The sequence below is a fragment of the Hippoglossus hippoglossus genome, chromosome 6 (assembly GCF_009819705.1).
Source record: "Hippoglossus hippoglossus isolate fHipHip1 chromosome 6, fHipHip1.pri, whole genome shotgun sequence".
Taxonomy (NCBI): domain Eukaryota; kingdom Metazoa; phylum Chordata; class Actinopteri; order Pleuronectiformes; family Pleuronectidae; genus Hippoglossus; species Hippoglossus hippoglossus.
The window spans coordinates 18708897-18731037 of NC_047156.1; the positions used below are offsets into that span (position 1 = coordinate 18708897).

General features: G+C 45.1%; 1 protein-coding gene across 1 annotated transcript; it reads left to right on the top strand.

The window, feature by feature from the left end:
* The first annotated feature begins 4536 nt into the window (after positions 1–4536).
* On the top strand, positions 4537–21606 carry nuak1b (NUAK family, SNF1-like kinase, 1b). The gene is made up of 7 exons (XM_034587868.1): positions 4537–5800; positions 10740–10860; positions 15225–15376; positions 16455–16520; positions 16647–16766; positions 18402–18534; positions 18970–21606. The coding sequence occupies exons 1-7, from the start codon at positions 5486–5488 to the stop codon at positions 20061–20063; spliced, it is 2001 nt and encodes a 666-aa protein (XP_034443759.1). The 5' UTR covers positions 4537–5485; the 3' UTR covers positions 20064–21606.
* Positions 21607–22141: the final 535 nt, after the last annotated feature.

Consider the following 22141-nt stretch of genomic DNA (forward strand, 5'->3'; position numbering starts at 1 on the left):
AAGTCTCCATGCTGCATCACTAAACTAATGACAAACTGAACCAATGAGTCACCATGTCGGCTGTCATCTGAGGACGAAGTGTGAAATGTTTCCTTGTCATTATCCTCTGCTCTACACTGTCAAAGTGAACCACATAAAACTCTTCATGTCGCTCGGTTTCTGTTTGATCCCCGCAGATGTTCATTCATGTCAAAGAATCCAACCTCACTTTAGATTCTCACTCTGTCAAATATGTGGGTGTCATTTCTGTGTGACTAACATTAATACCAGCAGCACAAGAGAATTGGTATCCACTGGTAAATCATTTTCAGTGGTTCAGTATTGAAGACTTGAGGAATTTATGTGCTGTGAATTTAAGTGTGAAGCATATATCACTATACGCTATAAACTTTTGCATCTGGTAGTTTTACTGTAGATGTTCAGGGCTGTTATAGCTTATATCATCCAAATTCATTGATAGATATTAATAATATTAACTGCATTACCTGGTAGTTTCAGTTAAAAATACCCATTTTATATCACTGCCAATCATTTCTCAAATTGTATCATATCTTCTCCACTATGTTTTAATTAACTTTTAGTATCTTCCAGACAGGACAGTAGCCAGGAGTTAAAAACAAACAAACAATAATAATAAAAGATTTCTTAGGTCCAAATTGGCCCAGTACAACCATAGGAATTTTTGAGGAGCCACTAAAGCTATTAAAAGAAGAAATAAAGAATATTATCCATGTATTGCACCTCCCAGTTACATGTTCTGTATTTGCTCCCTCCCTGGACTGTGGTCGACATGTTTTTCTTTACGATCTGCTGGTGATCTTTGTGGACACTACATCCTTTGAAGTTAAATTTACTTCTATTCAAATTTCAAGATGTTAAGGCTAAGATTTTCAAGAACCAGCCTTAAAAACAAAACATTCGGTTGCTTTGTCGAGCTTTTGATCATATCACACAGTCTTTATCAGCAGATGGAGTTTGACGTTAAACTCATGTTTCTCCTTCACATTTACTTAAAAACATAGATTGATTGTCGGTTCTGAGACTGGGACACAGCACACGGTCCATTTAGTTGATGTTCTGTAGCTTTAAATTTTGTTATTATTATTTTTTTATTATTCAGCACATCCAAGTTATTGAACTGGTAATATTGTTTTGCAATATGCTGATTTCACACTGCCATAGTGTTGTCTTAAAGACTAAATATCCCAAAGTCTTACAACAGCAAAAAAAGTTTTGCGATAGAAAGTGCTCAGCAGTTAAGGGTGGTATAAGTGATTTATAGTCAGTGGACACGCAAAATGTAAAACATGCAAAAACTGTGATATGTTATATTGGCAGAGCGATAACGTTGATTTACAACTGCTGCCACAAGGCACTTTTATGTAGTGGTGTTTAAAATGGTCTGCCTTTAAGAGACTGTGGCAAGTGATAGGACATTAACATTTATATAAGAACCGTTTGCACAGTTTCCACAGGTGCTGCCCAGAACTGTTTCATAAGCACAGCACAGTTACACTTGTGTTTTTTGCTGTTTCAGTGCTGAGTACACTTTACTGATCCTTGTCATATACTTAAGAGAGGTGATGTTTTCCCCTGCCAGCACCAAACCCATTTGCTGGTGTACACTCTACATCTGACATTGACACTACCCAACTTTCACCAAAAGAGAGCAGTGGTCGCCCTCTTTGTTCACCAGACGGCTACAGTCTGTGCTGCAGGGTGCAAATGAGGCCAAGGGAGAAATCAGATCAGATACTAATCTCACAGTCTGTGTTGCTATAACTGGACACTCTACTTACCCTGTTTAATGGCAACAAATGCCGCGAATGCTTAGAAATTAAGCCAGCTATTGTGCGGCGCAGAGAGGGAAAACAGATTTCCCTGTTTAATCTGATAGTGTTTGACAAGGGCCTAAACTTCCTCTTCTGTAATTAGCGTCTTAATACACAAGCATGCCGGTGACCACGAGAGTCAAGAGTCTGACTGTTGGACAGGAGTTTGGCCACAACAGGTTGGCTGCTCAAGAATTTGAAGAAGTGGCTCCCTGCCTGTATTGCAAAGATTGAGCATGTCAATTTAAAAAACATTAAAAGACATATTTAAAATCTTTCAAAACTGATCAAAGAAGCAAATACTTGCAAGTTGATGATATCTATGTGAAATGTTTTCAGATGTCAAAACATGTGGTGTTTAGAGAAACATCCCCACAAATTCAAACATTCTTTATATGCCACATAATGTGTAATCCAGTGTTTACCACAAAATTATATTTGTCCTGCTTTTCTACATAACATTTGAGTCTTACAACAAATGTATATTCCTCCATGAGAATGATACAGTGCTCCTCGAACAGATGTCAATGTGAGGTCAATATCAAGTCCCACAGACACACAATTTCTCCTCCTAGAAGAAATAACTCGAAACTCTACACTGGAGTTTTTTTTCCTTTGAGTTATGATCTGACAAACACATCAGAATCAGAATCGGTTGGAATCGTTTTATTGCCAAGCAGGTTTACACATACAAGGAATTTGCTGTGATGTGTTTGTGCAATTATATATATATAAAATATAAAAATAGGAAACAAACATTTTATATAAAAAATATATATATTTACTATAAGCAAATAAAAAATACTATAAGCGGGACTTAAACAATAATACTGTATATATGGACACATGTAGCCTACTATGTATATGTATAGTGCAGAAACAAAAAAAACTGGATTCATAAGATAATCCCTTCTGACATCCATCTCCATTACCGTCCAGTATTGAAACCAGATGCAAATAGGAATTCATTTGTTTTGATGAATGTGTGTAAAACACGAGGGGAAGTGTAGGAACTTAGCACCGGCAAACAGAGCCAATGCTTCTTTTCATTGGGTGTCTGTTCTTTGTTTCGGTTGTTTGCATTGAGATAATACCAATGCAAATAATTGAAAGAAACATTGAGGCAGATGTTGGGATATATGTGAGAATGGTTTTCTTTCACATCTTGCCATGTTTAGATATTTGAGATGAAATTCCTGATTATCATGTGGATTTTTTTTTAAACATCTTGCAAACTATTAGAAAAAACATGAAGACAAAAAATTAACAACATTTAAGTAGTGCTCACACACTTTGAATATACATGTCATTGTCAGTGTGAAACCCTGCAGTTTTAAATGTCTTATGTGGTAGCTGTTAGTGGTAACAATGGCTGTCATTGATTGATGATTGGCATATACAACCTAACCCTATTCTCTTGATCAATACTGTAAGAGCATTGATCTGTTTTGATGTATCATTGTATTTTATGTGGAACATTAGAAACCAGGAGTATCAGTCATTTAGTCAGTTATCTAAAAGATGGTGTGACGTTTAATCACTTATTCCCGATGTGGTCAGTGTGCTCACACTCTCACCTTTACCTACAGGAGAAAATCTGCAGTGGAAACACGAATATCTTGTGTAGACAGTGACTATCCGGGCCAAGACTCTGTCTGTAATCTTTACAGTCTGAGAAGTCCAAGTGGAAAAATTTTCCATACAAACAGCAATACTTTTGATATTGTTTTAGGTCCAGACAACCTTTTGGCTAATCTCCATTAACAGCTATCTGCATATGAATGCAGATAAATTAAAAAGCTGTAAGCCCATGCATTTAGATCAGTATATGGGACAATATGGGAAGTTCTTGGGAGTTTTTGTATGAACAAACTGAACTATCTATAACGTATTAATCTCTGAGCCCATCAGCTATCGTCTGATGGCAAATTATCCTCTGGGGGCAGCGGACGATATTTTGTGGCTTCCTCCAAGCCTCTGTCTTCTGTTCACCGTTTAAAGTCTGACGAGTCCACGTGATTTGAACGTTTCTCATCATACAACAAAAACAGTGATACCTTTTGTAGATATTATATCTCTATGATCATCTATCTACATATGAATGCAGAAAGACGAGAGCCGATGCATTTTGGACAATGTGTTCCTCCTCTTTTGCTCTTTACCAGCAGGCAACTAACACCTGCTCAAACGTGATTGGTTAAACCGGAAACAAAAAGCAGAAGGCTTCCAGCCCCAAAATCTTGTCCCCCGCCTACATTCACATGCAGAATTGGTCAATGGATATTAATAATATGCTAACTATTGAGCTTTAGAGGTGCTGGTATAGGCTGATTTAGTTATCTTCTGATAAAAGCAAGGCTTTCTTTTCCCCATGGGGTCTTTTTGTCTTAATGCTAAACCAATCAGCTGATAATAATTAATAATATTCACTGAAAGAGATGAGATTGGTATCGACTTGTCTCTCAGTGTATTTTTAAAAAAACGTCAGATTATTGGATGTGCATGTGCCTCTTGGAGAGAAGTAAATAATGATTTGTATTTGAGTTATGAATGGCTGACGCATTTTTTGGGGGGGAGAAAGATGACGTTGAAGTGTGTGTGTGTGTGGGGGGGGCACATGATTCCTGGCTACGCCCCTGATATATCAGAGATGGTGAAAGGGAAGAGAGAAGACAGTGAAGGAGGAGGAGGAGGAGGAGGTCTGCGTAAAACCCCGCCTCCGCCTTCGGATCCTTGCGCTTTCCTTATTCACAGCCTCTCACGTTGAGGATAGAGAGAGAGAGAGAGAGAGAGAGAAAGAGAGAGAGAGAGAAAGGAGAAGAAGGGCACAACGCAAGAGAATCCAAAGGAGACGAAGAAAAAGGCAGAGGACGAAGACGAACACGGGTGGAGAGCAGCGGAACCACCATGGCAATGTCCAGAGCGCCTCAGCCTGAGATGGTGTCCGAGCACAGCGCGCCTCTGCCTGCGTCGACCCCGGCACGGAGCCTGCAGTCGCACAATAGACAGAGTCCGGATGAATGAGGCTCCGCTGCACCTGGGCCGCGGACAAAATGCGGGTCATCTTCATCCTAAACGCCGGTTTCGTCGCAGCTTTCTCGGCCCCCGTAGACGTGAGTCGGTGATGTCGGCAGCGTGTAGGATGACAGACGAGCCAGAATCAGACAGATCGTCAGTGAAAGAGTGACGAGATCAGACCCATTTATCCCATTTTATTATTATTATCATCATTATTATTATTACCGGAGGAGGAGGGACGTCGTTGTTAAACCAGCCTGCTCCGCAAAACCTGTTATTACAATATTGGCACTAGAGTTCATGTGTATCAGGCTCCATGATTATGTGTCAGGTTATTATAGACCGATAATAGACTCCTCGTGCTTAATCCATTAGTAGATTGATTATTTATCGATAACACCATGACTAGGTGGGAACCAGCTTTGATCAAAGCCAAATGATCAACCAAGACAATCTGGAAATGTTTCCACGTGTTTTAACATGACTAGCAAGCTACGCGTTATTCCTTGTAATTTATTTATTTATTATAACTATTATTAGGCCTATAAGTATTATAGCATCAAGTAGGTAGTTTGAAATATATATTTTTTAAACAGCAGGGGTGGGTTGTTAAAACGCTTCCCCATATAGTTGAGATGGAAACCGCATATTTATCGCCCCAGCGGGGGGCAACCCGGCCCGAGGTCCCGGGAGCCGGGCAAACGTCAGCGGGCACGGCGGTGGGCGGTGGTGGTGGTGGTGGTGGTGGTGACCTCCCCCGTTCTCCACCTCCAGCTGCTCCGCCGCCCGGCGAGGAGGTCCCGGCGAGCGGCGACGGGCGACGCGGCTCGGGCGTGAAGAAGCACCACCACAAGCACAACCTGAAGCACCGCTACGAGCTGCTGGAGACGCTGGGGAGAGGCACCTACGGGAAGGTCAAGAAGGCCATCGAGCGGCACTCCGGCAGAGAGGTGAGCCACTCGAGGGGAAACATCTGTCATGATGCCTCTAACCTGCCCTGACGTACGATTCTCAGGGGGTTGCACATGTGGAAGTAGACAACTGGACTTGCTGGCATTTCACCTCTCACCCAAGAGGCTTCTTCACTTCTGTTCAGTGCTTTCTTCACCAGCCTCTTGGATAAAGAAGAAGCATTTGAAAAAAGAACTGAAGAAGTATCTTGGATGAGAGGTGAACTGTCTTCAAGAAACAAGTCCAGATGCACACATGCACTTGTGCAACTCCCGCAGAGCCAGTCCTTGTGTGCATGCATGTTGTTGTAAAGCTCCCCAGTCCCCACTGCAAACATCAGTGGTCCTAAAATAAGCTTTGTTGCTCTCAGAGGCGTGTGCACCTCCTGCCCCCACTGGGAGTTCCCCTCATGGTAAAAAAATGCTCCCATGGGGCCAGGGAGCAGTTGCTGCACATGTCTGCTCCAAAGCAGGGCCACACGACCGGATGCTGGAGTGCAAATCCGGCTACTGACTGACTAATGCGACTCCAGTGGCCCCAGTGAGCATCATGTAAAACCAGCCATCAGTCCCCCAGTTACTACAGCTTCCCACTCACATTTTCCCTGCAGTGTTTCGAAACATTTTAGCCCCAGTTTGCTCCTTTTGGTTTTGTTTTTATTCCTTTGTGAGGGCGTGTGTGTGTGTTTGCTTTCCGCAGCCCACCACTGTCTGTTTCTTTCATGAAAAAAGTTATTAGCACACTTAACCATAATAAAGCCACCATCTGCAGATGTCTCCAAAACATTTTCACGTGTGCCTAAGTTGGACCCCCGTGCCCAACCTGGCAGGACACGAGGCATTTTCCATGTGCTGAGAATGTCAGGGGGGGGGGAACTTAGTATAGGTCAACAATGTCCCTCAGTGGTTTCATAGCTCCTGGTACGCATATGTACTTGATAGGGGGAGCATAAATCCTCTGGTACTGCTCGCTGGCTCTCTCTTGGCACATTGTCCTTTTCTTCTGTATGTTTTCCCCTGTTCATTATTTCCATGGCAGCAACACGAATGTGAAGTATTTCACTTTCAGTTGCGTGGTAACATTGCACAATGTTTAAGTGCTGAACAGGTCAAAGTGTACTGTTTTGACATGAGAGATATAAAGACACTGTTTCCCTGTGATAACACTAGCTGACTCAAAAAGGAGTTTTAAAGGAGTAACAATCTTTGACATGAACTCTCGATTTGTTTACATTTATAATGTTTCTAATATCATGCAAGAAAGCACACCTTGTTGGCATTGATGCTTAAATTAGCCAAATACCCAAAATACACACACAAATGTAGGTCAGCACTCCCAACATTCTCCCAATATCTGCATCACTCCTCCAAGCACAACTTTCAGACTTAAAGTAGGAGCTCAGTAAAGTATGGGGCTTCCTTGGATGACTGTGTTTCACGTGGGAGTTTGTATATCTCAGTTAAGGAAGCCCTCGAAGAATCAGCACCTCTACACTTTGAGCCAGTCTGTCGGCCACCTCACGGGCCACGTGTGTCTGGCACTGCAATGCTCGAGTTTACTTGACCTCTGACCCAGTGGAAGTCCCTTGCGTCCATATGGCAGATAGAGCAGCGTGGCGAGGCCGTTATGCAATCAACTCGACTCCCTGGGCCGTTTCCTGGCTCGCACCACAAACCAAATGAGAGCAGCAGAGATAACCCGACGAGGACGCAGACTGAGGAAGTACTGTGCGTGACTGTGCACACACAAGTGTGGAGTACACCGAAGGCACTGGAGGATGATTGATTAGATGTGGGCACATTCAGCGTGTCAGCGAAAGTGGAACTGAGTGACTGTCTGCTTTAATCTGCAAAGCCATATGTAGGGCCACTTGGCAGCCTCATGGAAAGCCAGCATTATGTGAAGTGCAATTGATCATAGAGATCATAGAAGGGATATGTTAAACATGCGCAGGCTCATGTGTTTGTGCATGCCTCTAGAAGACGTGTTTCATGTTTGTGTACTAGTGAGAGAGATAGAAAGAGACGTGTGCGTCGTGGTGTATTATTTGCCATTTAGATTACGATAATGAAAAGGTTGTGGTGGCAACCAGGCCTAAAATGGGCAGTGACACATGAAAGGCCATCCACAGCAGGAAATGAGATTGGAGGGGAAGGTTAATATCCTGTATGGGGGGGGGGGGGGGGGGGGGGACCCATCGCAGAGAGGAGGGGTGGGCAGCACAGAGACACAGGGAAACCCACCACCATAACAAGAGAGGGATGGCCTCAGTTAAAGCGGTCAGGGAGTCATATTAATATGAGCTTAAAGCACCAGATTACATCATTCCCCAAAAATGGATTCACAGGAGAGGTACGCGAGAGGTGAAAACACAGACATTCCTCAGCTATATGTGGTGCTGTTGATGAGGTATTATGACTCCGGGCTGTGTTTGAGAATATATAGTTTCCTGGAAGAGTTCTTGCTCTTTCTATTTTCCCCCTTACTCTGACTCAGGCACGCGGTCACCACAAAAAATGGTCACGATCTTTAGAAAATGCAGGGATGGGCGAGCTTGTGATGAATACTTCATCTATTTTAATGGCCTGAGAAAGCTGAGGAAGACGTCAGGCTCCGGTGAAGCGAACATGGACTTTCACTTGAAACTAGGTCGGTTGTGAACAAGGGCGTTGGGGGGTGGGGGGCAGACGAGACGGGCCCCATACCTGGCAGTGGCTGGTGTGGGCAGTAGTGCGGCGCCTGTTTACTGTGAGTGACAGTAATAGGGATCCACTTAAGGACAAGCGTAGCTGTGTCAGCCGGCCCAGCCAGCTGGCAAGTGGCTGATCTGCAGTCCTGTTTAATGATCCACGTTGGGGTCAGGGCAGGCGAACATGAGGAGATTCACAAGAGATACCTGGCTTTGTCTCAAGCCCTATGTGGGGGGGCTGGCTCTAACAATGAGTGTGGAATTAGGATCGTGGCTGTTAAAGATTGATTACTACCCTTTTAGGAGACAACATCATTTTTGGTTTTAGGCAGCAGTCATACAGAAACATTTTTTACTTCCCCCGGCGTGAAACTTTGTCACGTCTTAACTGTTCCTGACTTAAGTCCCGATTAAGTCCAGGAGGACTTACATTCTACTTCTCTGACGAGCACCAAAGTCAAAACATTTTGCTCACATTTTGGAAATAAAGTGCTGATGATTGTAATGAGGTAAAGGAAAACATCACTGTTAAGGCACAAACAACTTTGAGCAATTCTGAACACAGCATGTTGACCCCCACCCCAGACCCCAGCTTGTTTGTTATGGTATCATTTCTTTGAATTCTGTTTAATCAAGGCATTCTCTGGAAGGGAACTATTCCGGTTTGGGGTTATTTTTATTGATGTACACGGTAATTAGCTTGGCACTCTGCTACTGCCTGTGGTTTCGGCTGCGTGGAATGATGCTGGGCTCTTCAGAAAACACAGCTTAGCTAGGAGAGGACAAAAGTTTAAACTAACAGAATTTAGAGCGGACAGACTCTATACAGGCCGGATCAAAGCAAAACCCAGGACTCAATCCAAAATGTTTAGGCTACAATTATAGTGACATGTGCTGCACTGTGCTCTTGATCGGTTTATTTGGAGAAGGCCGCTAACCTCTCATTTAAGGAGTGCACAGAGTGGAAGTTTGAATGCATGCAGTTGCGGTTGACTCGTACTCCGGTGGCATTGCCATGACAGTGAAAAGCTGTCAAATCAAGTGCAGTTGAATCGGCTGCAGCTAACCCCTGTTGGCAAGGCAAGGAGACTGAATGGCTTCCCCAAGCCCGGCTCACTCTCCTCTGATTTCACCATAAAACTCCCAGCAGGCCAGATTTTCAAAAGTAGGCCATTGGCCGTTCCTAATCAGAATAAGTAAGAATAAGAGAGCGGTTAGTGATTTAGTGTCCTCTCAAGGCCTTTTGAACAGCCGGGGAAACACAGCTTTGCAGGTTGATACTGACATCAGATTTATGGAGGAGCTCTGACCTCGAGGCCTCCCTGCCTTCCCCCAGAAATCATGACCATTTAACACCTTTCTCACCTCAATTTCATGATGGTCATGGTCCTCACTGGCGCTGTGGGTGGCAATGTTGCTTGAGTTGGTTCACTACTATGGTTCAGACTAAAATAACATTTGAATGGACGTTCATATTGTTTCTAATTAGAAACATGAAAGAAAAGAAGAAAATGGTGAACATTATACCCGATAAACTTGCTGACATTAGCATGTAGCACAAAGCATGTGTGTGTCTGCATAGTAGCAGAATATTCTTCTTGCTTTCTAACTACAGCAGCACCCGGGTAGACGGCTGCTATGGAAACCACTGTGTTTTACCAATGCGAGTCTGCCTTCTGATCTCTCTGTTAGAGAAGAGTTGGGGGGTCAGATCATAGGTCCAGCCCAAACACTGACTAATACTTGGTTAAATGTAGGCTCTCGCCCTGAAAGACTACAAAGCAAGCCTCCATTATGGCTCCACGTGTCACAGGTTGTTTTTCTCCCCTTCATTTCGCTTCATCCAGAGTGGAGACTGAGTAAATTACACAGTGTGAGAAGATGATACCTCTGCTTGCTTGACTCATCTGGCTGTCATGTCAGCGAGGCCTGGTGATGAGGTCAAAGGTCGCTCTTCTGGCCCTATAGGACCCCTGAGAGGGGGAGGTAAATGAGGCAGATGAAGCACACAGAGTTTATTGGAGAAAGAGATGAAGCAATAAGCTACACACTGAGTCGGCCCACATGTTTATACAGATAGAATGAATGTGTTGTCTTGTAGTATTTTTTCACTGTTTTTATTTTAATTAAATTTCCCAAATTTAATCAACTTATCTCAGGGGGAAAAGGGAAGCTGTTTCACATGACGCACATAAGCTCTGTGTTACTGAAGATTTGGTGCTGATCAAAGTCTCCTCTTCTGGTTCCAGGTGGCAATCAAGTCCATTCGGAAGGAGAAGATCAAGGATGAGCAGGACATGGTTCACATTCGCAGAGAGATCGAGATCATGTCGTCGCTCCGCCACCCACACATCATCTCTATATATGAAGGTGAGGCTCTGCTGCATGACATGTCATTGCGCACACACACACACACACACACACACACAACAAATAATACACGTTCGTTTCACTGGAAACGCGCATAAACAAAAACACACACATGTCCAAAATCCAGCCCTCCCTCAGCTCATGCAGCACTCGCGGCTTAAGCTGCAGGATTGTCGTGTTATGACATGCAGATGTCATAATAAGACCTGGACTGCAGTTCTGGGATGTTATTCATCTTCTGTCTGGCCGCCTGGGCCAGTAAAAGTCTGGATCGCTGTCAATGCATGTGTGCTCGTGTGTGATGAAAGTTTGTGTGCATAAGAGAGGTGGTATTCTAAGGGATTGCCTCTCCCACATCTGAGAGGTCTCATCCCTTGTCTCCTCTGGTCTTGATCTCAGGGCCAGACATCTGCGGATACTTAGAGACAACTGCAGCTGGGAACCAGACTCTACTTGTCCGGTGTGTGTGTGTGCGTGTGCCTTTGTACGTTTTTGTATAAATATGTGCCTGTGAGGTGAGCATGCACATAGACACTGGATTGACCCCAGTCACCCAGACCTGCACCCTGCCTGACTCTGGTCCAGTGCTTTTCAGAGGGAGGAAAAGGCTTTAAACTCTCCCTGGAGCAACATCAACGTATCTCTACCCCAGGAAGCAACTCTTTAAATGTCAAAGCCCTTGAGTCGGGCTAAAACAGCACACTTACTTACTCTTTCCGTTTTCGATATGAGCCCTTTCAAATGACCTTAACCTTACTAGAGGAAAACATACAGTGTAAAGGCTGAACAATTCCCACTGAACTTTTTCAACATATCGCTCGCAATTAATCATCTCTTATTACGTAGCCCGGGCCTATGTGCAGGCAATTAAAGTCACAAGGCGCTGCAGTGTGAGTCAGTTTCATATGATTTGTGACTCGTGACTTTTTTAATGCCCGTGTCAACAGACCAACACCAATGCCCTTTTCAGGCTAGCTGCCCCAGCACAATGTGTGTGTGCCACTGCCCAAACTGGCTTACCAACTGTCCTTTGTTCAGTATCAGAGTCCCCAGGTCGTTATCAGCAACGTGTATGTGTGACAAACATCGCTATTTGTCATGGGAACGTGCCAGTAGTCAACTGGAGGGCGGAAGTGCAGCCCGGGGGTTTTATGCATTTGTTAAGAGAATGATTAAAAGAACACCCAGTTTTATAAACTTGGAGGATCCTTTTCCTGTGTGCGCTGCCTCCCTTTTAAAAACGCCGCACTCCACCAACACACTCAACCAGACTCATTGCTCGCAGTCTTTTGGTGTTTCTCCTCAAACCCAGCGTTTACTGTTGTGGCCTGGCCTCCGCCCAGCCTCGCTTTAGAGATATATAGGAGGCCCCGAGATTTGTGTATCTGGCAACACCCTCTTCAACAGCCCCTGCTAACTGCCTTGTGTGAAGCAAAGCTGAACCAGATGTGTGTGTGAAGAGAGATTTTCTACCACTCCCTCACATTCTGCATCCCTCAGCATGCTGTGCGGGGCATTTAAAAAGCGGATTTTGCTCTTCGCTCCTCAGGCATTAGCATGTAGCCCCGGTGCCCCCCCCTCTTAAAACAAATAGTCAAACCCGAAGAATGCTGTAAATGTGCAAATTGATACAGCCAAATAAAACAGTACTAGCATGTTCATGTTTGCAGAAAGAGATGCTTTAAGTAAAACTACGCCCGACGTGGCAAAGACGCGTTAGAGGAATAGTTAAAAGTCTTGCGAGAGTTAGATGAGACGTTTGATATGACTTTGACAGTAAATATGACACGAGCAGCTGGTTAGCTGAACTAGTCTGACACATAACCCTCTAGAAAAGCAGAACTTGTTGTATAGTGTGTAAATAAGTAAGCTTTGATGGCGCTGGGAGACAGACTTTGTTACCTTGGGGCACAGACTAAGCTAAGCTACACAGCAGCTGGCCAAAGCTTCACATATTTACCAAAGAGATATGAGACTGGTATCAATCTTTCCTCAAATTCTTGGCAAGAGACAAGTATTTCCCCGTAACGTTGAACCAATTCTTTTTGGGGAGGGAAAGGGGGAAATGAGATGGACACATAAACTCAGAACAGACATAAAACCATTCACCCTGCTGTGAATAAAGAGCCACATTTTTTTTATTGTACTCATTATACTGCATTCTCCAAAGGTGACATACACCTATAGTGAGTTAAAGCCTGTATATCTTTTGTAATGGTAGTTACCATTACCATTCCCCCAGTTTGGGGAAACAACGGCTATTCCTACAGTATTAAAATACTTAAAACCAGAAAAGTAAACAGCTTTAAGTGTTTGCGTCTTTATGGTCTGCATCATTAGTTTACTACCACTCTTCTGGAATACACTGTGTAATACTACTCTGCTTTTTGCCTCTTAAGCAATAGCTGTCTATCATCAGCGAGGGCGATGGGACAATAGGTGCTAATTAGTCAGATTTGAGGGCCTGACCTCTGAACAAAGCCCAGTGAGTGACAGCATGGCTGTGGCGGTGGCTGTTGTACCCAACGGGCCGTAACAAACCCAAGTTATGTAAGCCAGGTAATTACTTCAACACCAGGGGTCAAGGGTAAATGGGAGTGCAAGCTGAGAACAACCCCGACCATGGATCACCGCAAATGTCACCCGAGGTCACCGCTCCGTCCACCAATCGGAGGGCAGGATGGACTCTGCCCTCCCAGGCTGCTTGGCTCACGTCCCGTCTGTTACTTCTACAAAGCGGCCAGACAGTCACAATCAGGGAGCATTACCATCACTCAGCAACTGTGTGTTTTTGTAGAGGATTATATCTTTAAAAGGACCCTGGTAGAGGTAGCGGAGGGGGGTGAGGAAAGTAGTGTGACAAACTATGAAGGTGCTCACTCAAGGGTGCAGAAAGCAGAGGCCCTCACCCCGGCGACCCCGCTGTGTGGGAAAATCCAGCCACACAATGCAGAGCAACATGGTGGACTGTGTTGTTGTCATCTCCTCAGTGTTCCCTTGGCCTTTTTTTCCCTCTCTCTCTCCTTCCCTCTCCTCTGCCTAACCACTGTCATTCCCTTCATGCCAAGGCACTGGGAGAGAAAGGAAGTTGCCAAGTTGAAATTATACACTACAGGGCTAAATACTGACACAGAATGATGTGTTTGATGAGCTGCAGCTGGATCGTAATGCATCACAGTAATACCACTGTAACAACACTGATTTCCCCTCAGTCACTGGAAGTGTAGCAATTCACCGTTTTAATTCAAGTGATCCTGTTAAACACAACTTATCATGCTGTTGTCTCTTTTAAAAGCCAGATGGAAGCTATATTATAGGATTGTAGAATTATGCTTTATAATTAGTCAGTACTTTAACTTTATATATTCTTCATCTCTTATGAGAGAATATGATTACTGTTGTTATTGTAACAACCCCTGTTTATCTTCACATCCCATCCCACCCATGACAATAAATAAATAAGTACAATCGTTACAATCAATAGTCCTTATATGGGTTACATCTCATTACGAAATTTAGGTAACAAGAGAAAATTAAATAAATGAACAGTAATAATAACAGTAACTGAAAATGAAACAAGAAGACAGAAAAAAAAGAAAAGGGGGGGACAAAAAAGGAAAAAAATAAATGGAAAAGGAAAGATAAATAATGTATAATAAATCATAATTATGAGCAAATGTGAACATAATGGAAAAACAACAAAGGAAATTACTTAGTTTCCATTATCATTCACACACTGATAATTAGTTTTAGTGATAATCTACCGCTGTTGTAATATTTATGTGACAGACTTGAGAGTGTGCGAGTGTGTTGTGAAATGTGGTGACATGATGCCGGGAAGTGAACCTGGGATGTGTCAGGGGCCATCGCGTGATCCTCCACGATGATAACTCTTTTCTGTCCTCGTCCCAGTTCCTGCCTTCTCTCAGTTTTTTTTTTTTTACTGGTCTCTCCACTCACTCCGGTCTCCGAGGAGTGGGCTTGATTGAGTTAACAGCCCCTCCCGGCGATGTTGTGAAAGAGCCAAACTCATGAGGTGGGGTTTGGGGTGATGTAACCTTGGGAGAAGTGTATAGATGTAATGTGCTCCTCTGAAATCTGGATTCCTGGTCCAAAACTTAAGCAGGGGTGTGTGTGTGTGTGTGTGTGTGTGTGTGTGTGTGTGTGTGCGTGTCCATGTGTGTGTGAGCTGTTTCCCTCTGCATTTTACATAACAACGTCTGTTTGTTATTGTAATGTGATAGAACGAACATGGCCCGACTTTAAAGATTGTCCTCCCACCTCTTCTGCTCTTAATGTAGATGTTATTTCCCTGAAAGTACATATCAGTGAACTCCCAATTGTTTTTTTTCATATTTTCTCAGTGTTTGAGAACAAGGACAAGATCGTGATCGTGATGGAGTACGCCAGCAAGGGCGAGCTGTACGACTACATCAGCGAGCGCAGGCGCCTGAGCGAGAGGGAGACGCGACACTTCTTCAGACAGATAGTCTCCGCGGTACACCACTGCCACAAGGTGAGAAAACCCATACTGTACTTTACATACAGAAAAAACACACGCACATTCATTTCCTGCTCACCTTAAATATCTGTTTTCCTCTCTCACACAAGCGCACATACACACAGTCTTTATTTTCCAGGCTTTTTGTTACATTAACCATGCACCTCTGCACTCAGTCATATAGCCAGTTAATCTGCAGGCCCTACTCCGTATGCTTTTCTTGGCGTGCTGGTCGAAGGGAGTCATCTGTTTCTGAGTGGAGATGAAACACAGGCCAGTTTAATTCATGCTTATGCCCTCTGCACCAAACAAGCCTTAATTCTGCGCCTCATCTGTTGACACGCTGATGGACGTCCCAAGATACCCCCTAAGCTTTTCCCCCTGGAGATGTATATCCAGCCACACCCCGCGTCAGCCCTCGTTCCACACCTCACTAATTCCCATCAAACTCCCAAGCTCCCACGGCCCTGGTAGGACGGTCCCCTCCTGTCACACTCTTTCCCAGCTGGAGATAGAGATGATGTCATGCTCCTAAGATAGGAGTCCCAAACTGCTGTGCGCGATGAATCACTGACACCACAAGCAAGCAGCTATTTCTTCTTTTGTATCCACCAATCAGGGTGAGATTCCCTGCCAGGCCGTAACCAATAGGAGATGCCACGCAGAGCACGACCAGGGGGCTGAAGAGAACTCAGTCCACATCTGAGCTGTGATCTGTCTGTCTGCATACCACAAGTTAATTCTTAGTTGTTTTTAACAGCTTAGTTGGTTTTAATCCAACGATTCTGTGAGAACATAATTCATACATGATGGTTATTACAGGCTCAACTTTACATGACACATGTGAGTGGATTTGAAAAAAGAAATCGCAGCATGTCAGCATAAAGACCCCAGAGGGGACAGGAGCAATTAAAGAGAACTACACCAACAGGCTGCCTTGATTTCCCCCGAGAGACACAGGCTAACACTGTCAGAGTAAATCATCTGTTCACACAAAGGATCCACCCCACAATACTTGGATCCATCTCTCTTGAATGAATACAGTGATGCATCCATCAATCATTGTGTTGTTGTTCTTCTCTTTGTGTTTCAGAATGGAGTGGTGCACAGGGATCTAAAACTGGAAAATGTGCTACTGGATGAAAACTGTAATATTAAGGTTTGTCCTCGATCTGTGATGCGTTGGACTGAAATGCCTCACCTCAAATGATCTTTGCATGAGATTAGCAATCATGAGGCTGGTGTAAAAATTTAAAATAAATCACACGTACCCCTGTTTCCACAGATTGCTGACTTTGGGCTGTCGAACCTCTACCACAAGGACAAGCTGCTGCAAACCTTCTGCGGGAGCCCGCTCTACGCTTCGCCAGAGATCGTCAATGGGAGACCGTACCGTGGGCCAGAGGTGAGGCCCGCTGAACCGAACCGTGACAATGACTTAATCCCTAGAATTTAATTTCCAGGACCTGCTTTCCTTTTGTGTAGCCATCCTTATCATTATCGTCCTTCCTGGTTCACACCGTATGTAGCTTTTATCATCGTTTGTGATAGTCGTCATCATCACACAGGCCGTACACAAAGTTGCGGGTCAGATTTAGTTTCTGGTTCTTTGATGGGATTACCGTTCGTTTCCAGTCAGAGGGAGGTCTCTCCGGCAACCACACAGCTCAGAAACCCTCTGCATCCCTCCCCAGTCCTCCCCTTCCTACGCCCGGCGTCTTTGAAGTGAGGAACTGGAGGATAGTTTTTGCTCATTTTCCTCCTGTGCTTAATGGGATAGAAATGAGCGCCACGGTCAAAGTCAAATAGTTTTGGTGAAAGAAAGAGTGAAAACATCTCCTCAAAGCCACTTATCTGGAAATTCCAAAGTCGCTCTGAAGGGCGTCGTCTCTGAAATCACATCAGTTCCTTAAGACAAAGCAGCGGAGGGAGGAAAAAAAAGTTGCATTTTTAGATTTAGATTTCAAGTCCAACCGTTCAATTTTGCGTAATTCACTATAATTTGCTCGAGAGTGCTAAAAACGACAGCAGTCCGATTGCGATCAAAATTACAGAACCTCAGTTTGGGGTGAGGCCACAAATTACAGCAAACACAGGCAGCAAAAATAGAACACAACAATAGTGCGTGCCCTGTCTCGCCCTCAGGAATGGACCAATGGCAGCAGGAGAGTGAAATCATTTTTTGATGTGGGTTCCAGAGCCTTTTAGAGGAAGTGCACCAGGTCCTTAACTGGTCCTATCTGATTTCCACTTCCTAGACTATGTCTTAGAGCCTCAGAGCTGCCATCAGCAGCACATTCCTCAGGACATCTCATCCTCCCCTAACTGCAGTCAACACACACATGCACACAATACATCTACAGCTCTGTCACACACACACACACACACACACACACACACACACACACACACACACACACACACACACACACACACACACACACACACACACACACACACACACAGTGAGATGGGTCATCTGCTGATCACTGAATGGCAGCCCGTCTCTGCTCAGTCTTCAGGAGCTCAGGATATCACAACGCTGCCATCTCTGCTGGACTCATTACCCCGTCTCGTCTCCCACCCGCTCCCCCCTCGGCTGCTGCTCCTCCTCATGCCCCAGACACAAAGTCTTATGTAACCGCTAACTTAGAGAACCTCACTGCATTAGGTTGGTGGTCGGAAAGTTCTTGCTTCTGCCTGACGGAGCAGGAGAGAATGGGAGGGTGAGAGGGTATAGGGGCTGGGGTTGGGTGAGTGGATGTGTGTGTGAAAACGAGACATTTCCCACCAGGGAACTGGAGTTTGTCATGATTTCTGTGAAAGCCAAGCCAGAGAGGCTCTTTCACTAAAATGTTCTAACATGCGAGAGGTTAGAAAATCGAATACAATGCATAACTAAATAAAACAAGGATATTTGTATTTAATAACTCCAGTCTCTATTATTTTCTGCATATATACCAGTATATGCACCTCATGCTGTGGGCTGTGTATGTTTTGTGTGTGAACAAGCTCATGACCATGTTTTCATTTTCACCAGGTGGACAGCTGGGCTCTGGGCGTGCTGTTGTACACCCTGGTCTACGGGACCATGCCATTCGATGGGGGAGACCATAAGAACCTCATTCGCCAGATTAGCAACGGCGAGTACAAAGAGCCTACTCAGTCCTCAGGTACGACTGGAACCTTTGACTCTGTGTTTTTAGTCATGGCAGGAAAACACATCTGCCCTTAATACAAACAACTATACATGTGAGAGTGAGAAACACCATTTCTTTGTATTGTATCACACTAGAATTACATTTATAGCTCATTTTCTATTATAAACAGAGCCACTATAAAACTATTTTCTTTTTAAGCTTTTATTATTGAGTTCTGCATGTTGCTAAACCATCAGAGACACATGGATGTGTGACTGTCGTTGTGTTGTCTTATGTTATTGTGGATTTTGTGGTTTACAAAAGTAACCATGAAAAATATTGAGGGATTTTTTTATTGGTGTAAAAACACTATATAGCTGCTTTCAGACATGCACTGAACTTCACAGTCCCTGTCAAGTGTTGTGTTGTATGAGACAGTATACAGATGTTCTTGTTGTTTGCCGCCAGATGCCCGTGGACTGATCCGCTGGATGCTGATGGTGAACCCTGACCGCCGGGCCACAGTGGAGGACATAGCCAATCACTGGTGGGTAAACTGGGGCTGGAAGAACAGTGTGTGTGACTGCGAGACCCAACGTGACCACGGAGGCTCGCCCATGCTGGCCCGCTTCATCGACTGGCAGAACCGCACTGAGCCACGTGGTTCTGGAGCCAAAGCTGTGGCCATGCCCCAGCTGCTGCGCCAGAGGCCCAAAAAGTCCAAGAAGGAAAATGTTGAAGCGGGACAGACACACTGCGGAGCAGAGGACAAGCCGGGTCTAAAGAGACCCAAGGGCATCCTGAAGACCAGGGTCACTGAGGAGCAGCAGGCGGCCTGTCTGGATGAAGTGGAGTTGGGCCAGACGGCGCTGCCTCAACAAGCTGAAGGGGGAGAGGATGCCTCAAGTCCAGACCCAGAGGAAGAGGAGCCGATTCTGGGAGGAGGCTCACCAACGAAGATAGTGCCCTCTCTGCCCAAGAAAGGCATCTTGAAGAACAACCAACAGCGGGAATCAGGGTACTACTCCTCCCCGGAGCGTAGCGAGTCCTCCGAGCTTTTAGGAGGGGCCAGTATGTCTCTACTCGCCACCTCCCCACCCAAGAGAATGATGGGGAGAAAAGGCATCTTGAAGCGAAATGGCAAGTACTCCACCTACAGCGGGCCTCCCTCAGCAGCAGCATTGGCCGGAGTTCATGGCGAGCCTCCTACATCGACTGATTCCGGTCTGTCACGCAGTCAGAGTCGGCCCTCCAGCATAGTCGGGGAGGACAGCTCTGTCCTGTCCCTGTCGCCCAGCTCCCTCAGCGGGGCAGAGTGGCATCCTTCCACGCAGCACCTCCGCCCGAACATCAGGGCATGCGCCTCGGCCGAAAACCTGCTGCAGCTCGCCAACTTCAAGGGCTTCCAGGCAGCCCCGCCTCTCCAGGGACCCAAGTTCGGCCGCTGCGCCAAAACGAAAGGCTCCCCGGGGGACAATGGCAGCTTCTCCTTGCTGGGGGACCTGGAGGACATGACTCAGGTGTACCAGCAAGCCCTGGACATCAGCGGCAACCTCACCTAACACTCGGGTGGCAGAGGGAGAGAGGAAACAGAGGGAGTTAAACCTGAGTGTGTGCGTGTATGTGTGTGCACAGATGTATGTGGGCGGCATTAACGACCAGTGCGTTACTGGGATACACCTTTTTTGGAAGTTGTGGCTTCTCGAAATAGGACCGAAGTCTTGAAGGAAATGATGTACATCTACACACACACACATACACACACACACATGCACACACTTAGGTGCACCTCTCTGGCCAGAGGAAATTCAGTTAGGGCTTTGTGAACAGGAGAGAGGAGGAGAGGGAGCTGGCACGGGAGAATGCCACCCAGTCTGCTTTCTCGGCCCGCCCATAGACTTTGCTGTGTTCAACATGTTTACATATTCAGCAAGAAGGCAAGTTAGAATCACAAACGCAGCGACCATGACACTGGTTGGCTCTCCTCGTACACCACCCAATCTTTGAGTTTGAGTTTACAAAAGCACCTTAAAACTCACACAGAGCACATGCTTTTGTGATCTTTACTTCCTTTGAAAAACAAACCAGGGTCTTGTTCCAAAAAAAAAAAAAACTGACATTGCTGATTATTTATTAATAATGTTTTGCGTAGCTTTTACTTTCATGTGCTAAACTGGTGGGCGCTGGCTGTTACTGGAAGAGTCTCCAACTCCAGGTGTGGAACTGACATATATAATTATGTTACTCGGTGATGAGAAACATATATATACTCAGCATATATAACTACGTCTGTGCATGTAAGACACGCAGGCGATTATACCTTCATAAAAGCGTATGTCCTATATATGTGTATGATACTATGGACTATGTAGGAAGTGCCTTTTTTGATTCATAATAAAAAAAATTATGTATGTCATTTCCTTAAAGTGGAGGGAAAAGCCAGGCCAACCTGTCACCAGTTGTGCTTTTTTTTTTTTTCATGTTGTTTGTGAATGTGGAGAGACCCAGGGCCTTCGCCGCACAGCTGACTAGCTTTACTTATGTTGTGGTTCAAAGGTCAAACTGAGACAGTTGAGATCAAACGCTCTAGTCTCCTCCCCTCCCCCCCCCGTCCCTTCCCGTGCCTTCACACACTCACACACAGATATGCCAACATCTGCAGGCAGCCTCAGAACAACCTCCTCTGTGTTCTTTGTCAGTGTCTAAGCCCATAGTTGGGTTTGTCAGCAGTTTAGGTTGCTTGGTTGAACACAGATTAGCCGACAGCACCAGAGGTCTGCGGGGACTCACCTACATGTGGTGGAGGGAGATGGCACAGACACCATCTCACAGTCCTGGAATGTGCCTGGTGCTCCTTTAACCTTTTCACATTTACAGGGCTACCTGATCAAATAGGATCTTTTGTGTGAGACTTTTTTTTTTTTCTACCAAAGATAAGTTAAGGTGTTTTCCATTGTTGGACTGGTTAATATTTCACCCGGAGCGTTTCGAGAAGAGCCAAGTAAGGTTGTTGTTTTTTTTAGCCTGCTGATGACACAGCGAATTCCTCAGACAAAAGCCTGGAGACATGTCGGTGCTCGAGATCGCTATCAGCTCCAGTCCGACTCAGCACAGGTGGGATCTGCGGTCGGCGCTGAGCCCTCCAGCTGTGTATACTAGTCCATTATTCCAACCGAGCACAATTAGCCAGCTATTGTTTTCATTTGTGAGTAAGAGAGCAGCAGAGCGTAGAGATTTATAGCTAGAGGGAGGTGAGAAAAGTGTGAAAGAGCGATGCACGGAGCGGTGCTGTAGATTAGAGAGGGCTTCTCCTGGAAAACAGGAGAGGTCAAGGAGATAGATTTCTTTTTGGGAAGGGATTGTACTGTAGATGAGTGAGAGTAAAGAAAAGTAAGTAGAAAGAGTAGATGGAAAGTTTTTATTTTATACCAAAGATGTGAGGAAGCTTTGACAAGATTCAGGGGAACTAATATAGGGACTAATGAGATCCCTTTGGATTTTAATTTCACGTGAGACGCCACAGCGGTGAATGAAATCACCGCCACGTTGGCTGCAAGAGGCCGGAGGCTGTTGTTCTTGAGGGTCAGTGTGTGACTTTGTGTGTCCTGCATGGCCTTAGAAAGTGCGTTACGCTTTTCAA